The sequence below is a fragment of the Panthera onca genome, chromosome B4, assembly GCF_046562875.1.
Source record: "Panthera onca isolate mPanOnc1 chromosome B4, mPanOnc1 haplotype 2, whole genome shotgun sequence".
Lineage (NCBI taxonomy): Eukaryota > Metazoa > Chordata > Mammalia > Carnivora > Felidae > Panthera > Panthera onca.
The window spans coordinates 47,920,056-47,940,460 of record NC_138345.1 but is presented as its reverse complement, the minus strand read 5'-3'; the positions used below and the strand labels follow the sequence as shown (position 1 = coordinate 47,940,460).

General features: G+C 34.3%; 1 protein-coding gene and 1 pseudogene across 5 annotated transcripts in view; one reads left to right on the top strand and one right to left on the bottom strand.

Moving 5' to 3' along the window:
* Nucleotides 1–20,405, bottom strand: part of ATF7IP (activating transcription factor 7 interacting protein) — a 120,729-nt gene that overhangs the window by 60,234 nt on the left and 40,090 nt on the right. For 3 of the 5 annotated variants that reach the window (XM_060658310.3, XM_060658308.2, XM_060658311.3), the window contains exons 2-3: nt 6,546–8,089; nt 753–836 (exon numbers count right to left, since the gene is read on the bottom strand). In XM_060658310.3, coding sequence (XP_060514293.1) covers nt 753–836; nt 6,546–8,082 — 1,621 coding nt within the window. In that variant the 5' untranslated portion in view covers nt 8,083–8,089. Of the gene's footprint in view, nt 1–752; nt 837–6,545; nt 8,090–12,878; nt 13,040–20,405 lie in introns of those variants that run through there. The other 2 variants (XM_078450076.2, XM_060658309.2) reach the window with 2 other exon arrangements.
* Nucleotides 17,293–17,502, top strand: LOC132660524 (U2 spliceosomal RNA; annotated as a pseudogene).

Genomic DNA, 20,405 nt, shown 5'->3' with positions numbered 1-20,405 from the left:
CAAAGATCTTCATTTAAAAATTTTATATTTCATATATTGGTAACATTCATGAGATCATAAGCAAATTTTATTACCTGGTTTCTTTTTCAATATATAAAAAGTAAAAATACTAAAATCTCCACTTATTAAATGCAAATGTCCTTATGTAACCATAACTATCCCTCTTCACTTTTCTCTATATCCATATAACTATGTGCCTACTCTTAAAATCCAATTCTCTTCTATAACTTCTCTTGTAATCATAACTTATATGTCATACATGGAAACCAGAATGACAGGGAAAGATATAGAACCTAGGTATCCTGACTTCTAACCCCATGATAATCTTATAAACCTAATGACACCCCATTCCATCAATTTCCCATCTCATGAAGCTTAAGTACCTTAAGGAGACTAAGATACATAATTTCATTTGTTTATATCACTCCTGAGAAAATTATTAGTCCCATACTCCAAATATAAATCTTACACAATTTATCTCAAGACATTCAGATAGTACTTTACTAAATATTAAGCTTAAATCTTTCTTATGGAACAATGAAAAGTATAAATAAAACACTGAAGTATATGAAATAATACTTTCAAAAATCCTTGGGTTAGCTCTCAAGAAAATGATTGAACTGTGTTTCACTTAAACTAAAAACATTTTTTAAGTCATCTCATGGAAATTAAAGTATATTTCAGAGCCTTAAAAGAAGAAACATTGAATTACTATTTTTTTTAAACAGATCAAGTTTTTTGTACATGCTTACTTTTCTCAGAAGGTCTTTCATCTTCATTTATTACTTTCTCTTCTTCCTCAGGTTTGCTGTCCTTTTCATCAGTTTCTACTTCTGCTGTAACAAAAATAAAAAAGGAAATCTTACTTACATTGGCATTCATAGCAGCTCATTGTAATTTACACTTTGGTATTAACTACCCTGTCAATAAACTTTTATAAAATCAGTCTTGGGGTGCCTGGGTGGCTCAGTCGGTTGAACGTCCGACTTTGGCTCGGGTCATGATCTCATAGTTTATGGGTTCGAGCCCTGCATCAGGCTCTGTGCTCACCGCTTGCTTAGAGCCTGGAGCCTGCTTTGGATTCTGTGTCTCCTTCTCTCTCTGCCCCTCCCCCTCGCATGCTTTGTCTCACTCTGTTTCTCAAAAATAAATAAATGTAAAAAAAAAAATTGTTTTTTAATAAAATAAAATTGGTCTCAAAATGTGACATTTTAGGAATAAAAAGAGAGCACAGAATGCCCAAGTCCACTTTTAAAAGCTCTTAATGTGGAAGAAAATTCACACTATAGATTTTAAAACAAAGAATTGGCTTAGTAATTTACTGTCAACGGTAGGTTAATAAAATGCGAAAACTATTATAAAGCATTTAGACTCCATTACATTCAATTATTAAAACTAAAGTACTGTAGTAGTTGTGACAATTACAAAAAAAAATTACAAAGTACTGGCAAATTCAAAACACCTAAAATTTTAATGAGACAAATTAAATCATTAAATTATTTTAATGGATATGAGATAGTTTATAAAATGGAAATGGAAAAACTACCCTAAAGATAAAGAAAGCTTAATTTAATTGATGCCAGTGCCAACAACTGAGTTAAGTGCATGACATACATTACTTCATATCCTTAGTATAATCCTATACATTATTTCTGCCATCATATAGATGAGAAAAGTCCAATGTACAAAAAGGTAAATTTTCATAAGGCATATAATAAAATATAACTAAAGAATGCTACCAAAAAATACTGCTAAAAATGTCTATACAATTGCATTATTAACACAAATAAAATCCCAGAGGTACCAGAAGGGTCTTTAGTAAATCAATCTATATCTCCTCAATTAACATAAACATCAAATGGGGGAGAAGAACAATTCACTAACATGTTTGGGTATCTATTTTTCCTCCTTACATCACTGCAACTGGCTCCCCAGTGGTTTCAATAATGCATGGTGTTTCCTCATATTCTGCAACCAAAATTAAATAAGTAATCACAAGAAATATAGCATTATATAAAGATTTTGATAAGGCATTTCTTCTCCAAACAGCAAAGTTTAAATCCCAACACCCTGATGGTAGAAGTCAAGGCTAAAATGACTGAAAAGACCTTTTAGGTGAAAACAGGATCATTGATGAACCTATTAATAAGACCCTTAAGAATATTTTTTTCACGCTAAGGTAAAACAATAAATCTGTAAACCATGACTATAGTCAAAACAAAACAGTTAACAGAGCACATAAAGATTATTAAGACTATTTTTTTAAGTAAGCTCCATGCCCAACATGGGGCTTGAACTCATGACCCTGAGATCAAAAATCACATGGCTCTACCCACTGAGCCAGCCAGGTGCCCCTACTAAACCAATTTATAAACTTTAAAATAAATTAAAAAAAATAAAAAGCATTAGAAAATTAACTCTCCATTTACTATGCTCATTGGAAATATCTTAAGATCCTATCCTTCAACTCCAGTTTCAATGAAATGAAAATTTGTTTTGCTCCCTTATAGATCACAAACTCATTACAAAGCATTATTTTTCTATATATAGTTTTCCAAATCCTCCTGATTTTAATACTGAGGGTGGTGATTCTTGAATTTCTTAGTACCCAGTTTCCAGAGACACAGAGTAGCTGGACTGCTTGAGATGAAAGTTTATAGAGTCTTTATTTTCCAAATTATGATACCACTCAAAAAACAAATTTCACTTTTATCAATAATGCCACATTTTGCTGATATGCTTTGTGAAGTTGAGAATCTTTATGTTTATTGGCTATTTGTATTTCCTTTTCTATAAATTGCCTGTTCATCAATGTCACTTCGCTAATAACAATTAGGAAGGGATGCTGGAAGATGAAAATCAAAATTCAACTGAAGAGTAATTAGGAAAAGGAAAATATAGTGTTAGCCTATTACTGTAACTTGAAGAACGGCTCTGAAAGAGAGGAAAAAGATGGAACAGGAGCTAGAGAAAAAAGAGTCCATAACGTAAGAGTGAATGGAAGACAAACTATTATGTGTACCTCCTCTACTGCTGCCTGAACTTTTCCAGAGAGAAATTTTTATTTTCCTAGCCTTCTTAATAAACAGATTATGATTTTAGTCATCTGGTAAACATCAGTTATCATACAGTACTATGCAACAATATGACAGTGTCTTCAGGCCTGCTCAGTGTATCTGCAATACTTTTTAGGTCTTTCTTTTACTATTGTAAAATTAAAATGGTTTTCTATTTGCTTTCTGGTATCTTTCATTATTTTTTGTTGCTGCTCATAGCCATCATAACTGCTATATTTAAGCAGATTTGCTAAAGTGCCTGAAATGACAGAGGTTTATATTTTCCTGTTAGTACAGCAAATAAACATTAGTAGCTAGAGGGAAGAGCCAGAGTTCAGTACTTCAATTTATAACTCTGTTCTGAAAACATTAAAAATTAGTCAAGAATTGAAAAATGAAAGTAATACCTCAGAAGGTACAAAGCAACAAAAATGACATGTGCTACAGTCCCTCCTCATTTGCAGGGGCTATGTTCCAAGACCCCCAGTGAGGGTCTGAAACCATGGATAGAACTGAACCCTATACATTTTTTTCCTATACATACCCACCTATGATAAAATTTAATTTATAAATCAGGTACAGGAGATTAACAACAATAACTAAAAATAATTATAATAGCATACACTATTATATATATAACGTATATAATTATATATTGTATATAACTATATATATATATGTATATATATATATATATATATATATATAATGGTCTCTCTCAAAATATCCTATTGTTGTGTACACAGTTCTTGTGATGATGTGAAATGATAAAATACCCATGTGATGAGAGGAAGTGAGGTGAAATATATATATATAATTTTATATATATAATATATAGTATGCTATATATTATATATAATAGTAATAAATTATATAAATATGGTCTCTCTTGAAATATCTTATTGTTCTGCACACAGTTCTTGTGATGATGTGAAATGATAAAATACCCATGTGATGAGAGGAAGTGAGGTGAAATATATATATATATAATTTTATATATATAATATATAGTATGCTATATATTATATATAATAGTAATAAATTATATAAATATGGTCTCTCTTGAAATATCTTATTGTTCTGCACACAGTTCTTGTGATGATGTGAAATGATAAAATACCTATGTGATGAGATGAAGTGAGGTGAATGACATAGGCATTACCATCTAGATTTGGACTACCCCTGACCCAGAAAGTCAATACTAAAGACAGTAAGTCAGAAGAAGAATCATCTGCTGCCAGACCATGGTTGACTGTGGGTAACTAAAACCGCAAAAACTGAAACCATGCAAAATGAAACCATTGATAAAAGGGGACTACTGTAACTACCGTAACAGATTCCACTACCATGTAAAGAGAACAGAGCACAGTTTTAAGACCAATGAAGAAAATATACTTCAACATACTATACACAAAATTTCCTTGGGGGATTGGGGAAGGGAAGACAGGAAATAAAAGTTTACTTATCAGCTAAGAAATTAAATCTATCACTACACTTACTCGCTAATAGCATAAAATCAGATAAAAGTCTAAAAGTAAATAACCACATGGATGGCTTAATAGTCATGTCCTGGCATTTAACAGCATTGAGTGGGAAGGATGGTTCCCAATATCAAGTCGTGACATAAAGGTAAAATGTATAAACTCATGAAATAATAATATGCAATTTGCTATGACTTTCTTATATAGTCTACCAAAAGGTGGTTTAAGGACTTGCCCTAATACCACTCTCTCTATAAACAGTTCTTACTGAATGAATGAGTTAAGGTCACCCTAAACATGGTTACTTATCTTTCCAAAATGTAAACCTCATCATATCATTCTCCTCTGCTTGAAATCATTCGATGGCTCCGCAGTACTGTTAGAATGTGTTAGCATTCTAACCAAGGTCTTCCATAATACACTTCTCTTATATTACCAATTATTCATTCACTCCACAAATATTCACTGAGCACTGACCCGAGCATTATTTTGACCTGATGACGGTGGCTCAGAGCAAGGGGGACAGTAGTGGATGATAAGAGACTGGATTCTACATCTATTCTGAAGGTAGAGGCAATAGGATTTCCTGATGGACTGATGGGATATGGAATACAGAGAAAAACAAGAATGGCTCCAAGATTTTTGGCCTGAGCAAGTAGGATGGACATGCAATTAAGAGGGATTATCTTCACTAAAACCCTATATTATGCAGACAATGAAAGGAAAGTGCTTTCCTGAATACATTTATGTTTTTATAAAGTTACCCTTCTATAAACTCCCAGAATACCAATTTAACGTTATTAACTGTATTCACAGCCTTTATTTAATGTCCTGTGATTGAATTCTTGTCTGCATCCTAAAGGCAAGTACTAAATTTTATCTTTAAATCCCCAGAACCAAGAAGAGCTTGGCCTGTCTCTCTAGACAGCTTTAATAAATGAATAAATACTCTTTGGAAATGAAGTCATCTTTTAATAACAAAAAAATCTCTACCTCCAAAAATTGGTATGATCTATTGGGGAAAAAAACATCCCCTGAGTCTCCTAGGCCTCTTTTTCTTCTTTTGAACAAACTAGAAACCAAATGCTGTGTTTAATGCTACAAGGTCACTCCTCTCACAGAGTTCTAAGGCAAAGAGAAGGACATAAAGGTATTCATGCCACTCTGAAAAGAACTGAGAAGTTTCAAACGGAAGTGATATTTGAGTTTGACCATGAAAGCAAAAATAGGATTTTTCTCACTCTTTCCTTTTTCTCTAGGAATAATAAAAAAGATGGAAAGATAGGCTTTTGAACAAATTATGGAGCTTATATACTTTCATATAAAGGGTTTGGAATTAACCTAAAAGTAACAGGGACCTAATGAAAGAGAAGAACAAAATCAAATAAAAGACTTAAGTTACAGAGAGATCATTCAGAAGATGCAGAGGAAGAGAGTAAGTTGGTAGAATCAAGAGGGCTCAGAAAGCAAACAGATGAAGCCTTTATCAAATAGATTATCAGGCTTCAAGTTTCTGGATTTTAGCAATGGTGGTGTTGTTTTTCAGACAAAGAATACTAAAAATGGGAAAATCAATTGTAAAAGGTGATTTGTTATACTCGAAGCAAACAAATTAATCCACTCTAAGTTACTTGGTTGCTAAGTGATAGGAAAACCAATTGTTAGGACTTTGATCAATTATGTACTGACTTAAAACTGTTATCTCACAGTATTATATTGGTCCATCTCATCTCTTTATTCCTAGACAATAGGCCCCTTAAGGGCAAGAGCCATATTTTCCCATTATTTTACCTCCCTTCTTGTCACTTCACATAATATTGCTCTCAGAGTAGATACTTTGTAAATCTAAATTCTGTTAAGAATCTATGAAGTTAAGAGATCATTCCAGTCACCATCGTTCTCAACTTTCTCAGCAACTAAAAAAAAATTTTAACTTTGTAAAACTGCTTTATTAAGCAGTTTATCAAACCTAATCAAAATCTTTATAAAACTTAAGTAATATGCTAACCTGGAGAGCATGTTTCATTTTGTGGTACAACTTCAGACTCCTCTTTTTCACCAGAAATATCCTCCTCATCAGAAAGGACCAAAAAGGCTTCTTTTGGCAAACTCTCACTACTTTCTTGTTTGGATGGTGAACCAAAAGAACCTTCCATCTTCTCTTCCAAATCTGGGTTTGTCTCATCAATTGGAAGAAGAGAAGTTTTAGAAAAGCAAGTAAGTTCATCCTCGGCAGGTGCAAGCTTTTCCAAAATAGGAATGATTTCATCTGTCTCCATAGAATCTGTGTTTTCCAAGATAATCTCATTTTTCTCATCTTTTGTAACATTTTCACTAATGGTTTCTGAAAGGTCTGCAGAATTTTCATTTTCATTCTTTTCACTTTGGTCAATTTCCATACTGCTAGATATAGCCTCCTCTCCAAGAGCAGGTTCTGTGACAGTATCTTCCTTTACCTTCTTTTCATTTTCAGGAGGTAGATCTGAACAAATAACTGTATCATCTGTTTCTAGAGTTTCTTCATCACCATCAACATTACTATCAGCCTTATTTTTCTCGCCAAATGAGAAAATTTGGTCTAACTTTTCATCATCACTATTTTTCTCAAGAAAATCACCACCTTTATTGCTACTAGGCTCTGTAATGTCAGTTTCAGGAACAGATTCACAAACTGGTACAGAACTTGGTTCAAAGGTAGGATCAAAGGCTGATTCAGAAGTCAGTTCATCAGAAGTGGGTTCGTCAGAGGGCAGATCACCAGAAGCTGGATCACCAGAGGCTGGATCACCAGAAGCCGGATCACTAGAGGCTGGATCACCAGAGGCCAGGGCTTCGGAGGACAGATTACCAGAGGCTGAATCATCAGAGGCCGGATCACTAGACACTGGCTCAGCAGAGACTGATTCACCAGGGACTGATTCACCAGAGACCAAGTCACCAGAGAATGGTTCACTGGAGACTGTTTCACCAGAGACTATTCCACCAGAGGTGGGATTGCCAGAGGTGAGATCACCAGAGGTGGGTTCACCAGAAGTGGGATCATCATCAGAGGCAGGATCACCAGAGGTTAGTACTTCAGAGGCCAGATCTTCAGGGGCTGAATCTCCAGCAGCTGGATCTCCCATAGCCAGATCACCAGAGGCTGGCTCATCAGAAGATGGTTCAGCAGTCAGTTTACAGACTAGTTCAGGAGCTATATTATTAGGAGACAAAGGTTCATGCTTTAAGTCATCATCCTGCTTATTTTTTACATTAACATTTAAGGTACAGGAGGTTTCTTTCCATTCTGATTTGCTTTTTTCAGGGTCAAAACAAAGCTCTTCAATGCCATTCACCTCCTCCTTGTCAATAATATAATCCATATTTTCCAAAGGTGAAGTTGGGTCCAAATCTCCATTTTCATGGTTGCCATTTAATAGCTTGACATCAGCTTTCAACAGTTCCTCTTTGACCTTGTACACTGCTTCAAGCTGCTGACGATCACTCACTCTCATTGTTTTTCGAGCCTTGAAGACTTTTTTCTGAGGTTCTTCTATACTATCCATTTTGAATCTTTAAAAAGAGAAAGAAAGAGAGTTTAATAATGAAAACCTAAGCCACCTAATCATAAGACAAATTGCAAATTGATCTTATAAGCAAGCACACTTTCATGTAATTTTGAAATAATGATATACAAAGCATAATAATCCCTGCTGTGTTAATTTTCGTATTAATTGGATTTATGTAATATAAAACTGATGACAGGTACAGTCCATAGAAGATCAATTATTAAGAAGCATTAGGAAAAAAAATGACTTGCTTTTTTGGGGGGACAGCAAAAGAGTAGGTCTTTGGAGCCACCCCTGGAGCTGGAACTGTCATGTTCCCACCTCTTGCACTTTCCATTGCAAACAATAACGACCATTCATACCATTAAAAAAAAAAAAAAAAAGTAAAAGAAAAAAGTGACTAGTTTCTAGTTTTAATTCTTAGTAAGCTAATGGATTCAGAGTCTGGAGGAGATACATTAGCATAAAAAAAAGTAAATTCAGTAAAAAAGTAGATGGAAAAAGAAAAGTATAAGAGAATGAAAGCAGAGGAATGGGAAAGAGGTACAAAGATAAGGAAAAAGAGAAGAGAACTAAGGAACACAGGAGGAAAGATTACATTTGCAACCAGGCATATCTAGATTAACAGTACTATAAACATATTTACAAGAGATTATCATCAAAAATTTGCTAAGACAACTCACACAATAGGAAATATTTATAAATCATATATTTGCAAACATGTATCTAAGAGACTTGCATCTAAAAAATACTAAATACTATTACAACTGAATAACAACAAAAGTAACCCAACTTAAAAATGGACAAAGGAACTGAATAAACATTTCTCTAAAAGACATATAAATTGATGAGGCGCCTGGGTAGCTTGGTGGGTTAAGCGTCAGAATGCGCCTCAGGTCATGATCTCGCGGTCCGTGGGTTCGAGCCCCGCATCGGGCTCTGTGCTGACAGCTCGGAGCCTGGAGCCTGCTTCAGATTCTGCGTCTCCCTCTCTCTCTCTGCCCCACCCCCACTCACTCTCTGTCTCTCAAAAAATAAACTAAATAAACATTAAAAATTAAAAAATTAATTAATTAATTAATTAAAGACCTACAAATTGCCAATAGACGAACTGCCGATAAGCACTAAAAATGAAAAGATGCTCAATGTTATTAGTCATCAGAGAAATGTAAATCAAACTTCAATGACATAACACTTCACACATAGCAGGATGGCTATGATCAAAGAGAATAACAAGTATAGGTAAGAAGCAAACAAACTGAAACCCTCACACAATGCTGGTGGGATTATAAAATGGTATAGCTGCTTTGGAAAACAGTCTGGCAGTTCCACATCATGTTAAACATTAATTGTTAATTTTCTATCTTTCCTCTTTTGTAATACACATAAAGCTATAAATTTCCCTTTTAACGTTGCTTTAGCTGCATCTCATATTTTGATGTGTCATATTTTCATTGTTGCTCTGTTAAAATATTCTCTAATTTCCACTGTGACTTATTCTTTCACATGTGAGTTTCTCTAAAAGTAGCTAGAAGTTTCTTTAAAAAGTAATATGATTATGTGAAACGCCTTAAAAAAATACGAAGTTGGTCTCATACTAAAAAAAACATCAAGCAATGTAGATTATGAGTCATGAAGCATTATGGCTTTATTCAGGCCCAACCAAGGTGTCCATTTGATAAAAAATTAGAACCCTAAGCCCCAATACCTCAGAATGTGACCTTATTTAGATACTTTTTGCAGAGGTAATCAAGTTAAGATAAGGTCATTAGGTGGGCCCTAATGATTGGTATCCTTTTAAAAAGGGGAAATTTTCGATACAGATACACACACAGAGAGCCATGTAAAAATTGGAGTTAAGCTGTCACAAATCACAGGTAGGAGAAAGGTCTGGAATAGATCCTTCTTTAATTCCTAGTTCCTGCAAGGCCCTGGATCACCTTGATTTCAGACTTCTAGCCTCAGAACTATGAGACTATAAATTCCCTATTTAACAAAAGGGGGAAAAAAGAAACTTCAAGGAATGTGATTCACTGCAAAAACAGAATAGAGAGTGAAAATAAACACCAGATCATCAACAGACACAGACCATTCATTTGAGAAAATTCAACACTGACTCAAAATTAAAATTCTCAGTGGCTCAGTTGGTTGAACGTCCGACTTCAGCTCAGGTCATGATCTCGCGGTCCGTGAGTTCGAGCCCCGCGTCAGGCTCTGGGCTGATAGCTCAGAGCCTGGAGCCTGCTTCCGATTCTGTGTCTCCCTCTCTCTCTGCCCCTCCCCCATTCATGATCTGTCTCTCTCTGTCTCAAAAATAAAAAAATGTTAAAAAAAATTTTTTTTAAATAAAAAAAATTAAAATTCTCAAAAAACTTAGAAGAAAACAAATATAATAAAAGTTATCTACAAAAAAAAAAAAAAACCCTACAGATATCATACGTAACGGTGAAATAAGATCAGAACCAAAACAAGGATGTTCTCTAATACCATTTGTATGTTAACATCTAACCAGTGCAGTAAGGCAAGCAAGAAAGAGTGCAAGGACTCGGTCCTGGAGAAAACAATGTAACCAGTTTCTAACGGAATAAAACAGAAGTCTTTTAAGGACTAAGATATACAGGAAGCAAGAATATTGCTTTCATATTGTATATTCATTTATCATCACCATTACCTGTAGGAATGATGGTAAGATACACTTGCTTTAGCTGGAGAGGGAGAAAAAAGCAGCCTCTGACATCTGGGAACTTATCTGACACTTACAACTAGATCTCATTATTATAAATTGACTTGATGCTTACAGCTAAGCCATGTTGTTCTCCTTCTGGACATAAAATCACCCAAATTAGACAAGGTCACTGTGCAACCCATGAAATATCAAACCTCTCCCTCTCTGAGAGTGATGCCTAATTTTTTTTTTTTATCAACACTGCGCAACCCATGAAATATCAAACCTCTCCCTCTAAATGAATGATGCCTAATTTTTTTTTAATTACATCTTTATCCTAACTGTAGTCTGTCCTCCCTACAGAGATTTATTGAGATAACCAAGCATAGAATTGCCCCCACTTTTTTTTTTAACTTTTTTTTAATGTTTATTTATTTTTGAGAGAGAGGGAGAGACAGAGAGCATGAGCAGGGGAGGGTCAGAGAGTGGGAGACACAGAATCCAAAGCAGGCTCCAGGCTCTGAGCTGTCAGCACACAGCCAGGAGCGGGGCTTGAACCCTCAGACTGCAAGATCATGACCTGAGCTGAAGTCAGACGCTTAACTGATTGAGCCACTCAGGCGCCCTAAATTGCCTCCACTTTTTGACAGCACCCAATCCAGAGTAAGGCTCTATTTCCTCAAACTCGCCCCCAAATAACCCAATCTCTACTACACTAAACCCAAATCCTATACTAGGGTTTTTTCTAATATCCCTTACTGATGTGCCTCACAGTTTCCCCAAGGATAAGCATTCTCCCTCACTGCAACAAGTAATAAATCCAACTTGTTCAATTACAGGTCTGATTCTGGTGTTCTATAGTTCTTCTGGCTAAAAGGCATAAAACAATGGCCTAGCCTATCTGCCAGAGGTCAATACAGCTTGAAAACCTACCACTTTTATTACAGTACTTCTAGATTGTGGTACGTTCTGCATTCATTTGTTCACTTTAAGCCAATTACTTATAATGTATTTCCTAGTCTTCCTAGACTTTTAATTATGGAACTCAGTAAAACTATTCAGAAAAATTACCTTTCAATTGAACAGAAGATTTACTGCAAAATTATCATAGGCACTATTTTAAGGGTTATTCATTACAGTCTAACATTAAAACTTCAAGTTTTTTCCCCACCCACTATACATTCCGAACTCATACTAACTGGAAATTTTTCTGCAAAGAAGATACAATGCAAATTTTGTAATCACTTTTTCTTGCTGACTTCAAAGACAGAAAATAATTAAATTTATAACCTAAGGAGTATGGTTACTTTTTACATATTTTTAGACCTGAGCTGCAATTCTTTTGGACTCTGACCTCATAATATCCACATTTGTCAGCTGTTACATGGATACCTGACAGTTATTGTGAGTTGCATTAAAAGCAAGCATTCCTCTAAAAAAGTGTGTATTTTCATAATTTTCAGTAACCCCACTAAGAACATGAATTCTGCAGACAGAAAACACGGATTTGAATTCCAGCTCTCCCATGTGTTTACTATGTGACACAGGGCAAGTTTCCTAACATTGGTTTCAGCAATCTTAAAAAGGGCGTATCATTATCAGTACCTGCCACAGAGGTTGTAGTCATGATTAAATGAGATTCCATGCATTAAGAACTTAGTAATTGTCTATGTATATACACAGTGTTTTTAGGCATAAACTAGAGAATCTGAGACAAATTTCTCAAATACTTCTGTTATTTTGTATATAGGTGAGAAATCCAACATGCAAACATTACATTTAAATTGCCACCACCAAATAACATTTAATAAAAATAAGTACACTCCACGCAAGCTGGCTTTTTACCAATTAAGTTGTCATTCAATTCAGTAATAATATAGTACTGTACAAAGAATTACAAAATAACTACCATCTATACCCACAAGGGAGCACACTACAGCCATTTACCAGATATTTTATGGGTTCTAAGTATAACGAAAAATAGACAAAGCATAAGGAAGCAGCATGAACCAGTTCAAACTAGTTCAACCATATCTGTGTAAACCAATCAGCAATAACTTTTTAAAAACGTATTTTGCATAAGCAAAGTATATTTAAGAAAGATACACATTTGAAAACAGTGTGTTACCTGCAAACAAGTCTCCATGGCTGTACTACCGGAAGAATACATTTCTAAGGATCAGTTTAAATACCGTCATCTGGAATTGAAATGCCATTCACAAAACTATTCTACAAAAGAAAAACTACTTTTTTTAGATTGCAACACTAGAATCATGAAGCTTTCATATGCCTGTAATTCATTTCCACAGGAAAAATCATTTATATTTTACAGTAGAAAATGCCTGCCATATCTAGAAGTAAATGTGTAAAACATGAACTTTCTCTAGAAAATACTTTTTTCATGAAGAAGAGAGTCAAAAACTGTTTTTAGGTCTCTATTCTTTATATTCAGACAAGAAAATACCGTCATTAATAAAATCTTTTTCTAATGCATTAAAAAGGGCTTCACCTTTACCAGAGGAATTTATAATTAAATAACCAAGAGGGTATGTTACCTGCAAATAAGTATCTATAGCTTGGAATTTTTTTCAAATTTTGGGTAAATTATTTTTAAGGAAAGGCCAATAAGCCTCTTATTTTTTTAAGTGAAAACGTTATTCTCTTCTCTGCTTCGCCCCCCCCCCCACCTACAACTTTTACCCTTTTTTCTAGCAAAGAGATCATAGCTATGAAACAACAAAGGGAAGTATTACCAAAAGCTGTAATGTCTTAGCCTACAATCTGCCTGCTCAAAAAGCTCAAGAATTTAAGTGGCTGTTCAAGAGCTGCTCACAAACTCAGCCAATCAGTAGCCAGCATTCTGATTCCTGCCCAGCAACAGGAGACAGACAATAAGGTCAGGGAAACATAGTTAAAACCTGGATCCGAAATATGTTAGTGAGGTTCTTTATCTAATATAAGTAATCTAGAACATAAATGCATATAAAATCTAAATCTATACAATACATATTAAATATATAACATAAATAAATAAAAATATACACCTTTCATGCTATTTTAATTTATCTTTCTTTAAATACCCCTGAATGTTTCCAGAAATATAAATCAATTTCCTAACTGGAGAATGAGTCAAACATGGACCATACATAACAAGAATATACTTCTCTCCCCATAAGAAAGAATCTGTAAAATTCAAATGTAAATTTCTTTCTTAAAACAATCCACAATCCTTAATATTTATAAAGCATTTATAACTAAAAATTCAGCAGAACCTTAAATCCAAATGACAAGATTATTTTCATACCTACCTATCACTATTGTTATAGATCTGACTCCAAAAATTAATAGTATTTTGGACCCAAAGATTTACTACAGATAGCATCATCAAGTGCTTTGTTGTCTACTGCACTGAACTGACTCAGTTTGATTCACCTAATGAAATTAAAATGTCTGACTCCTGACAACCTATATTAAGTGTTGTAAGTACAATTACTACATCTTTTTCTCCTTAACTGCCTTTCACAGCATGTTATGAGCTCTCCCCTTTTTTTTTTTTTTTTTTGAGCTCTCCCCTTTTGAAGCAATAAAGCAAATGTGTGGATTACAACAGTAAATATTCATGTAAATTGAAGGGGAATTTTTCGTATACTATATCATTCTGCAGTCCTTTAAACATAAAATTATAAAATAAAAATAGGTAATCTGTCATCTGAATATATTTTTTCTCAAATTAACCACTTATCAGATTTTCTTAGTAAACAAGTTTTAAAAATAAACCTCATTTTTTTTTCTCCTTCAGTTCCAGATGAACCTTGTAATTTTTCAAACATACCCAAGAGGGAGCTTGCTGCAGCCATACTCTTAGTTTATATAATCTCCCCATAGAAAAAAATAAATCAGCAGCTGCTTCAGTGCTTCCTTGTGTGAGAGAACCGAAATTCACTGCCTGATTGGCTCAAAGCCATAGTTGTCTAAAACCAATCAGACATCAGTATCACAAACCTTGCCCAGCAACAAGGGAAGCAGATGAGGGCAAGTACTCTACCAAGAATCCAAAGGCTGTGAAAATAAAGGTGAACGATTATAGTGAAACATATTCGATGAAACTGAAATATACTCATAATATACTCCCAGATTTATTGTTTGAATAAGAGGTCTCCTGTAGGGTTTTTCTGATGAAGAAACAAGGGCCTGTACTACTGCTTTCCAAGAACAGTTAACAAAACAATAGGAATACCTGGATTGTTAAATCAAAACATATGCATACATACACAAACACTATCCTAATTCAAAGTTATGGATACCTGATGAAGTGTACTTAAAATAAAACTTAGCAGTAACTTGTAAAATGTGAAGCAAAGCCATTTAAGCAGACTTGACATTTCTATCTTTGACGTAACACTCCAAGTGCATTCATGCTGTTAACTGATGTTACTATAACATTAATCTGAATACTGAGATGCTGGGAACAATTTTATTCAAATTTGAGTTTTCATTAAATGGACTAAATAAATATTGGCCAACAGGACTAATAATGGCTTATTCTTACATAATCACTTTATGCTCATGATTCCTAGCCTCTTTAGAAACACAATTCTGCCACTTGATTCCCTGAGAACCCACTCTCAACTGAGAAGTGCATGATTTTATTTCACACTCCCAAATTTAGTTGAGAATTCCACAACAGTCCTGAAAATAAAATCATAAAGAATATTCAGTGTGTTACACAATAAATGTGTAAATCTGCTTTACTGTTTACTGTCCGTTAATGAGACTGGTAAAACTGATAATGCAATGGTTCATCCACTTTAATACTTATCTGTACAAATTTAGCATAAAGAACTTTCTAAATTTTTAGTTTTTTATAAATTTTTTTGTTTTTTGCATTTTATTTTATTTTTGAGAGACAGAGAGACAGAATGCGAGTGGGGGAGGGGCAGAGAGAGAGGGAGACACAGAATCCGAAGCAGGCTCCAGACTCTGAGCCATCAGCACAGAGCCCGACATGGGGCTCAAACCCATGAACCGGGAGATCATGACCTGAGCCAAAGTCGGATGCTTAACCAACTGAGCCACCCAGACACCCCTAAATTTTTATCTTAAATAATGATATCTTTTCATTTCTGTTAATTATTTTTCTAAAACTTTAGTAGAACTACTTTCACTACTTCTGTTTAAAAACCCACATCATCACATTTCCATATTCTCTTGCTTTCTATAGGTTCTCTCTCCCAGTCACTCACAAAGCACTGGCAATATTTACTTGAAGATCCACAATCTCCCATAGTTCGCAATTTTTCAGTTCTATGCTATCATTCTTCTCTTAATTTCATAAAACACATTCAATAGCTATCCTACTATCTTTAAAAAAATATTAGTTGCTGAGATCTATTATCTAATACTCGTTCAGTAAAGTATCAAGTGATCACAATATTTGACACCTCAACAAAGAATCCCTTCTGCCTGTCATCAACCTACTGATATTAGCTGGAGTTATCAATGTAGAATGAAATATCCGAAATTAAATTTTTAAAAAATAATCAACAACAAAGGAAACAGGGAGTTTGGTTTACCAACAATTCTTTGGGAAAAGTAGGATCAAATCATGTTCTTGAAATTTTGGTCACATCAAAACCAGACTGGTCACTAACTTGTTGCATTCACTGCTATGTTTTCAGAAAGTCTAGGGTAGTCTACATGAAAAAAATGCAAGATACCCTAAAATCACTTTTCCAAGTGTATTTTTGGGATCATTCTGTTATATAGGCAAATTAAAACTGACTGACCTGATCTAACAAATGCAATTTTAAAATACACTTATCAAGTTACACTCCCTTAGGAAATTAGCCAGTTATCCTATCCCCCAGGGCCCTATTTACTAGCTTGTCCTACTCACCAAATTCTACCACCTATGCAGATAATGAGTAAAGTTACATAAGTCCATGTAATAATTTCTTCAGGAATTTAAACCAGTTGTCCAAATGTATTTTTCATAGTTTGCCTGGGTGAAGTAAAACACCCAGGATGATTTATGAGAAGGTGAAAACCGTAAATTCTTCAAATGTCAGGAAACAGGTCTAACTTTTCTTATTGACCAAACCTAAGAAGAAAGAGTGAAAAGCTTACTTTCTGTATCAGCCACCTTTCACTAAATAATACTGCAACAATACTTCCACCCCTAAAATCTTATTGGCTAATAACATTCTTCATCTTTCTAGGTCATAGGCTGAAGGAGTGGCACCCCCACCCCAAATCTAGGTCTTGTGGCAAAGGGAAAAGACTACGATGACAGAACAGTACAATACACCAGGGTCTTAAAGCTATTTCTTAGACATAGTACACATCACTCTCACTCACAGTCTATTGGTTAAAGCCAAGTTACACATTAAAGGCGTGGAGAAGTAAAAAGCAACCACTGGGAAATACTTCATGTCACGTGACAAAAGGCATAGATATATATCATCTTCTTACAAGAAGCTTACAAGAAAGAATAATGGTGAAATATTATATAATCTACCACACTTTAAAAATACGTGTTTATAATCACTTCTCAGCCTTTTGGCTAAGATCAAGTGTAGCATCTGTTCTTATCAGCTTAAAAATACATAATTATATAGGTGCCTGGTGGCGCAATTGGTTAAGCATCTGACTCTTGATATCAGCTCAGGTCATGATCTCACAGCTCATGAGTTCGAGCCCTGCATAGGGTTCTGCACTGATGGCATGGAGCCTGCTTGGGATTCTGTCTCTCCTCTCTGCCCCTCCCCTGCTTGTGTGTGTGTGTGTGTACTCTCTCTCTCTCTGTCTCTCAAAATAAATAAATAAACTTAAAGAATATATGCATAATTATAAAAAGCTTGGCCTACCCAGGATTTCTAAACTAACAAAACTGGGTCTCCTCAATGTTCGTTCTAACATTAGCAGAACAATCAACGTAGGATAAATCACCCTAACTCTCTAGATTTCAGGTTGCTCAACTGTAAAAACAAAGATCAGACCAGATGCTTGCTAAGTTCCATTCTAACTCAAATTTTATATTATTTTACAAATGTCTAGCAATACTGATTGCGTTTATAATTCAGTATTCATTATAAAATACTGTGAACATGCAGTAAGACATAAATTCTGAGATAATGACCATGTGTGTACCCACCGTCCAGATAAGAAATAAAACAACTAGAAATAGAAAACAAAGCCCTTTTTATGACTACCAGATAGCATGCTCCTCCTTCCCCACCCCCATCTCCTTAACACAAAGATAAGCATAATCTTGAGTTTCATATTTATTATTTTTAGGCATGCCTTATACTACTTTTTCTATATTATAAATTCCCCTTTTTGTTAACAAAACAATTTAAAGGGAGAAAAAGAAACTGACACTTATCAAGGGACAATTATATGTCAGACACTACACCAAGTCATATTCTTTTCTCATTTATTTGACAACTTATATGACATTCACCTTAACATATGATCTAAATGAATACATTAATAACCATGCTGCTATCACACATTCCTTTACACAGTAGGAATTTTAGCTTGGCAAGGTCAACCAGATACCCAATTCAGTACCAAGTTGTTTTCATTGGCACAGATGCCCTTCTTATACATTTCATCCTTTAAATTTTGCTACCATGGGCTGCTCTATTGTATCAAAATGTTAAGTAATAAATAAACTACAGGTGACCCTTGAATAACACAGATTTGAACTGCATGGGTCCACTCATAGGCAAAAAGTTTTAAGGTACAGTACTGTAAATTTATTTTCTTTTCCTTATAATTTTCTAATATTTCCTTTTCTCTAGCTTACTTTACTGTAAGAATACAGTACATGATACATATAACATACAAAATGTGCTAATTGCATGCTAGCAGAAAGGCTTCCAGTCAACAGTAGACTATTAGTACTTAAGTTTTGGGAGAGTTAAAAGTTACATGCAGATTTTTGACTACATTAGGGATTCGCACAACATTGTTCAAGAGTAAGCTATACATGATGTTTGCCACAATCTTCTTCTCTATCTCTTTGAAAATGAAGAAGTCATTTAATATAATTCCTAAAGCCTAACCACACAGTAAATGCAATCTGATAGTAGACTCTTAATTTTACCAACCTACAGACTGGTTCTTATATTAGCTACAACAGTATTATCAGCAGAATACTAAATATTTAATTATCTTTTAAAAGTAACTTATCTACAAGCCATCTTAGCAAATGATAGAATTCACTCTACAAACAATAAGGGAATTTCCTCAACCTTCTAAGGGGAATTTAGGAAAAACCCACAACTAACACCTACTTAACAGTGAAAGACAGCTTTTGCCCTAAGATCAGGAACAAGACAAAATGTTTGCTCTTACCACTTCTATTCAGCAATAAGTAGAGGTTCTGGCCTGGGCAAGTAAGCAAGAAAATGAAATAAAGTTTATCCAACTTGAAAAGAACAAAGTAAAGCTATCTCTATTTGCAATGACACAATCTTATATACGGAAAAATGTAAGGAATCCACTAAAAAATTATTAGAATTGGTAAATGAGTTTAGAAGGTCTCAAGACACAAGATCAATATATAAAATCTATTGTATTTCTATACCGTTGCAATGAACATTTCGAAAGTAAAATTTAAAAAACAATTCAATTTATAATAACATCAAAAATAACAAATTTAACAAAAAGAAGTACAAAACTTTATTCTCTGAAAAACTATAAAACATTGTAGAGGAAATTAAAGATTTAAATAAACACTAAGACAACGTATATTCCTGAATCAAAGACTTAATATTAAAATGTCAACATTCAAAACTAATCTGATTCATCGTAATCCCTATCAAAATCCTAGCCATCTTCTTTGCAGAAACTGACAAGGTGATCCAAAAATTCATATAGAAATGCAAGGGACCCAAAATAGCCAAAACAATCTTGAAAAAGAAAAACAACATAGAAAAACTCACTCTTGATATTTTCAAAGCTTAGTACAAGCTACAGTAATACTATCAGTGTAGTACTACTAGCAAAAAGGACAGACATATAAATCAATGGAATAGAACTCCAAGTCAAGAAATAAATCTTCACATTTATGGTCAACTGATTTTTGACAAGGGTGCCAAGACCATTCATTGAGGAAAGAACAGTATTTTCAACAAATAGTATGGGGATAACTGGATAGCCACATGCAAAAGAATGAATTTGGAGCCCCTATTCTCATGCCATATATAAAAAAATTTAACTCCAAATGGCTCAAAGACCTAAATTAAAAAAAAAAAATTTTAATGGTATTTATTTATTTTGAGAGAGAGAGAGTGAGCACGCACACACAAGAGAGCAGGGGAGGGGCAGAAAGGGAGGGAGAGAATTCCAAGCAGGTTCCGCATTGTCAGTGCAGAGCCCAATGCGACGCTCTCTGTGAGACCATGACCTAGGCCAAAATCAAGAGTCAGATCTAAATTTAAGAGCTAAAAGTTTTAAATCTTAAAAGAAAACTTAGATATAAATCTATAAAATCTTAGAATAAGCAATGGTTTCTTATATATGACCCAAAAAAAACAAGCAATGAAAGAAAATAAAACAGATTAACTGGACTGGACTTCATCAAAATGCAAAAACTTTTATGCTGCAGAGGACACATCAAGAAAGTGAACCAACAACTCAACTCACC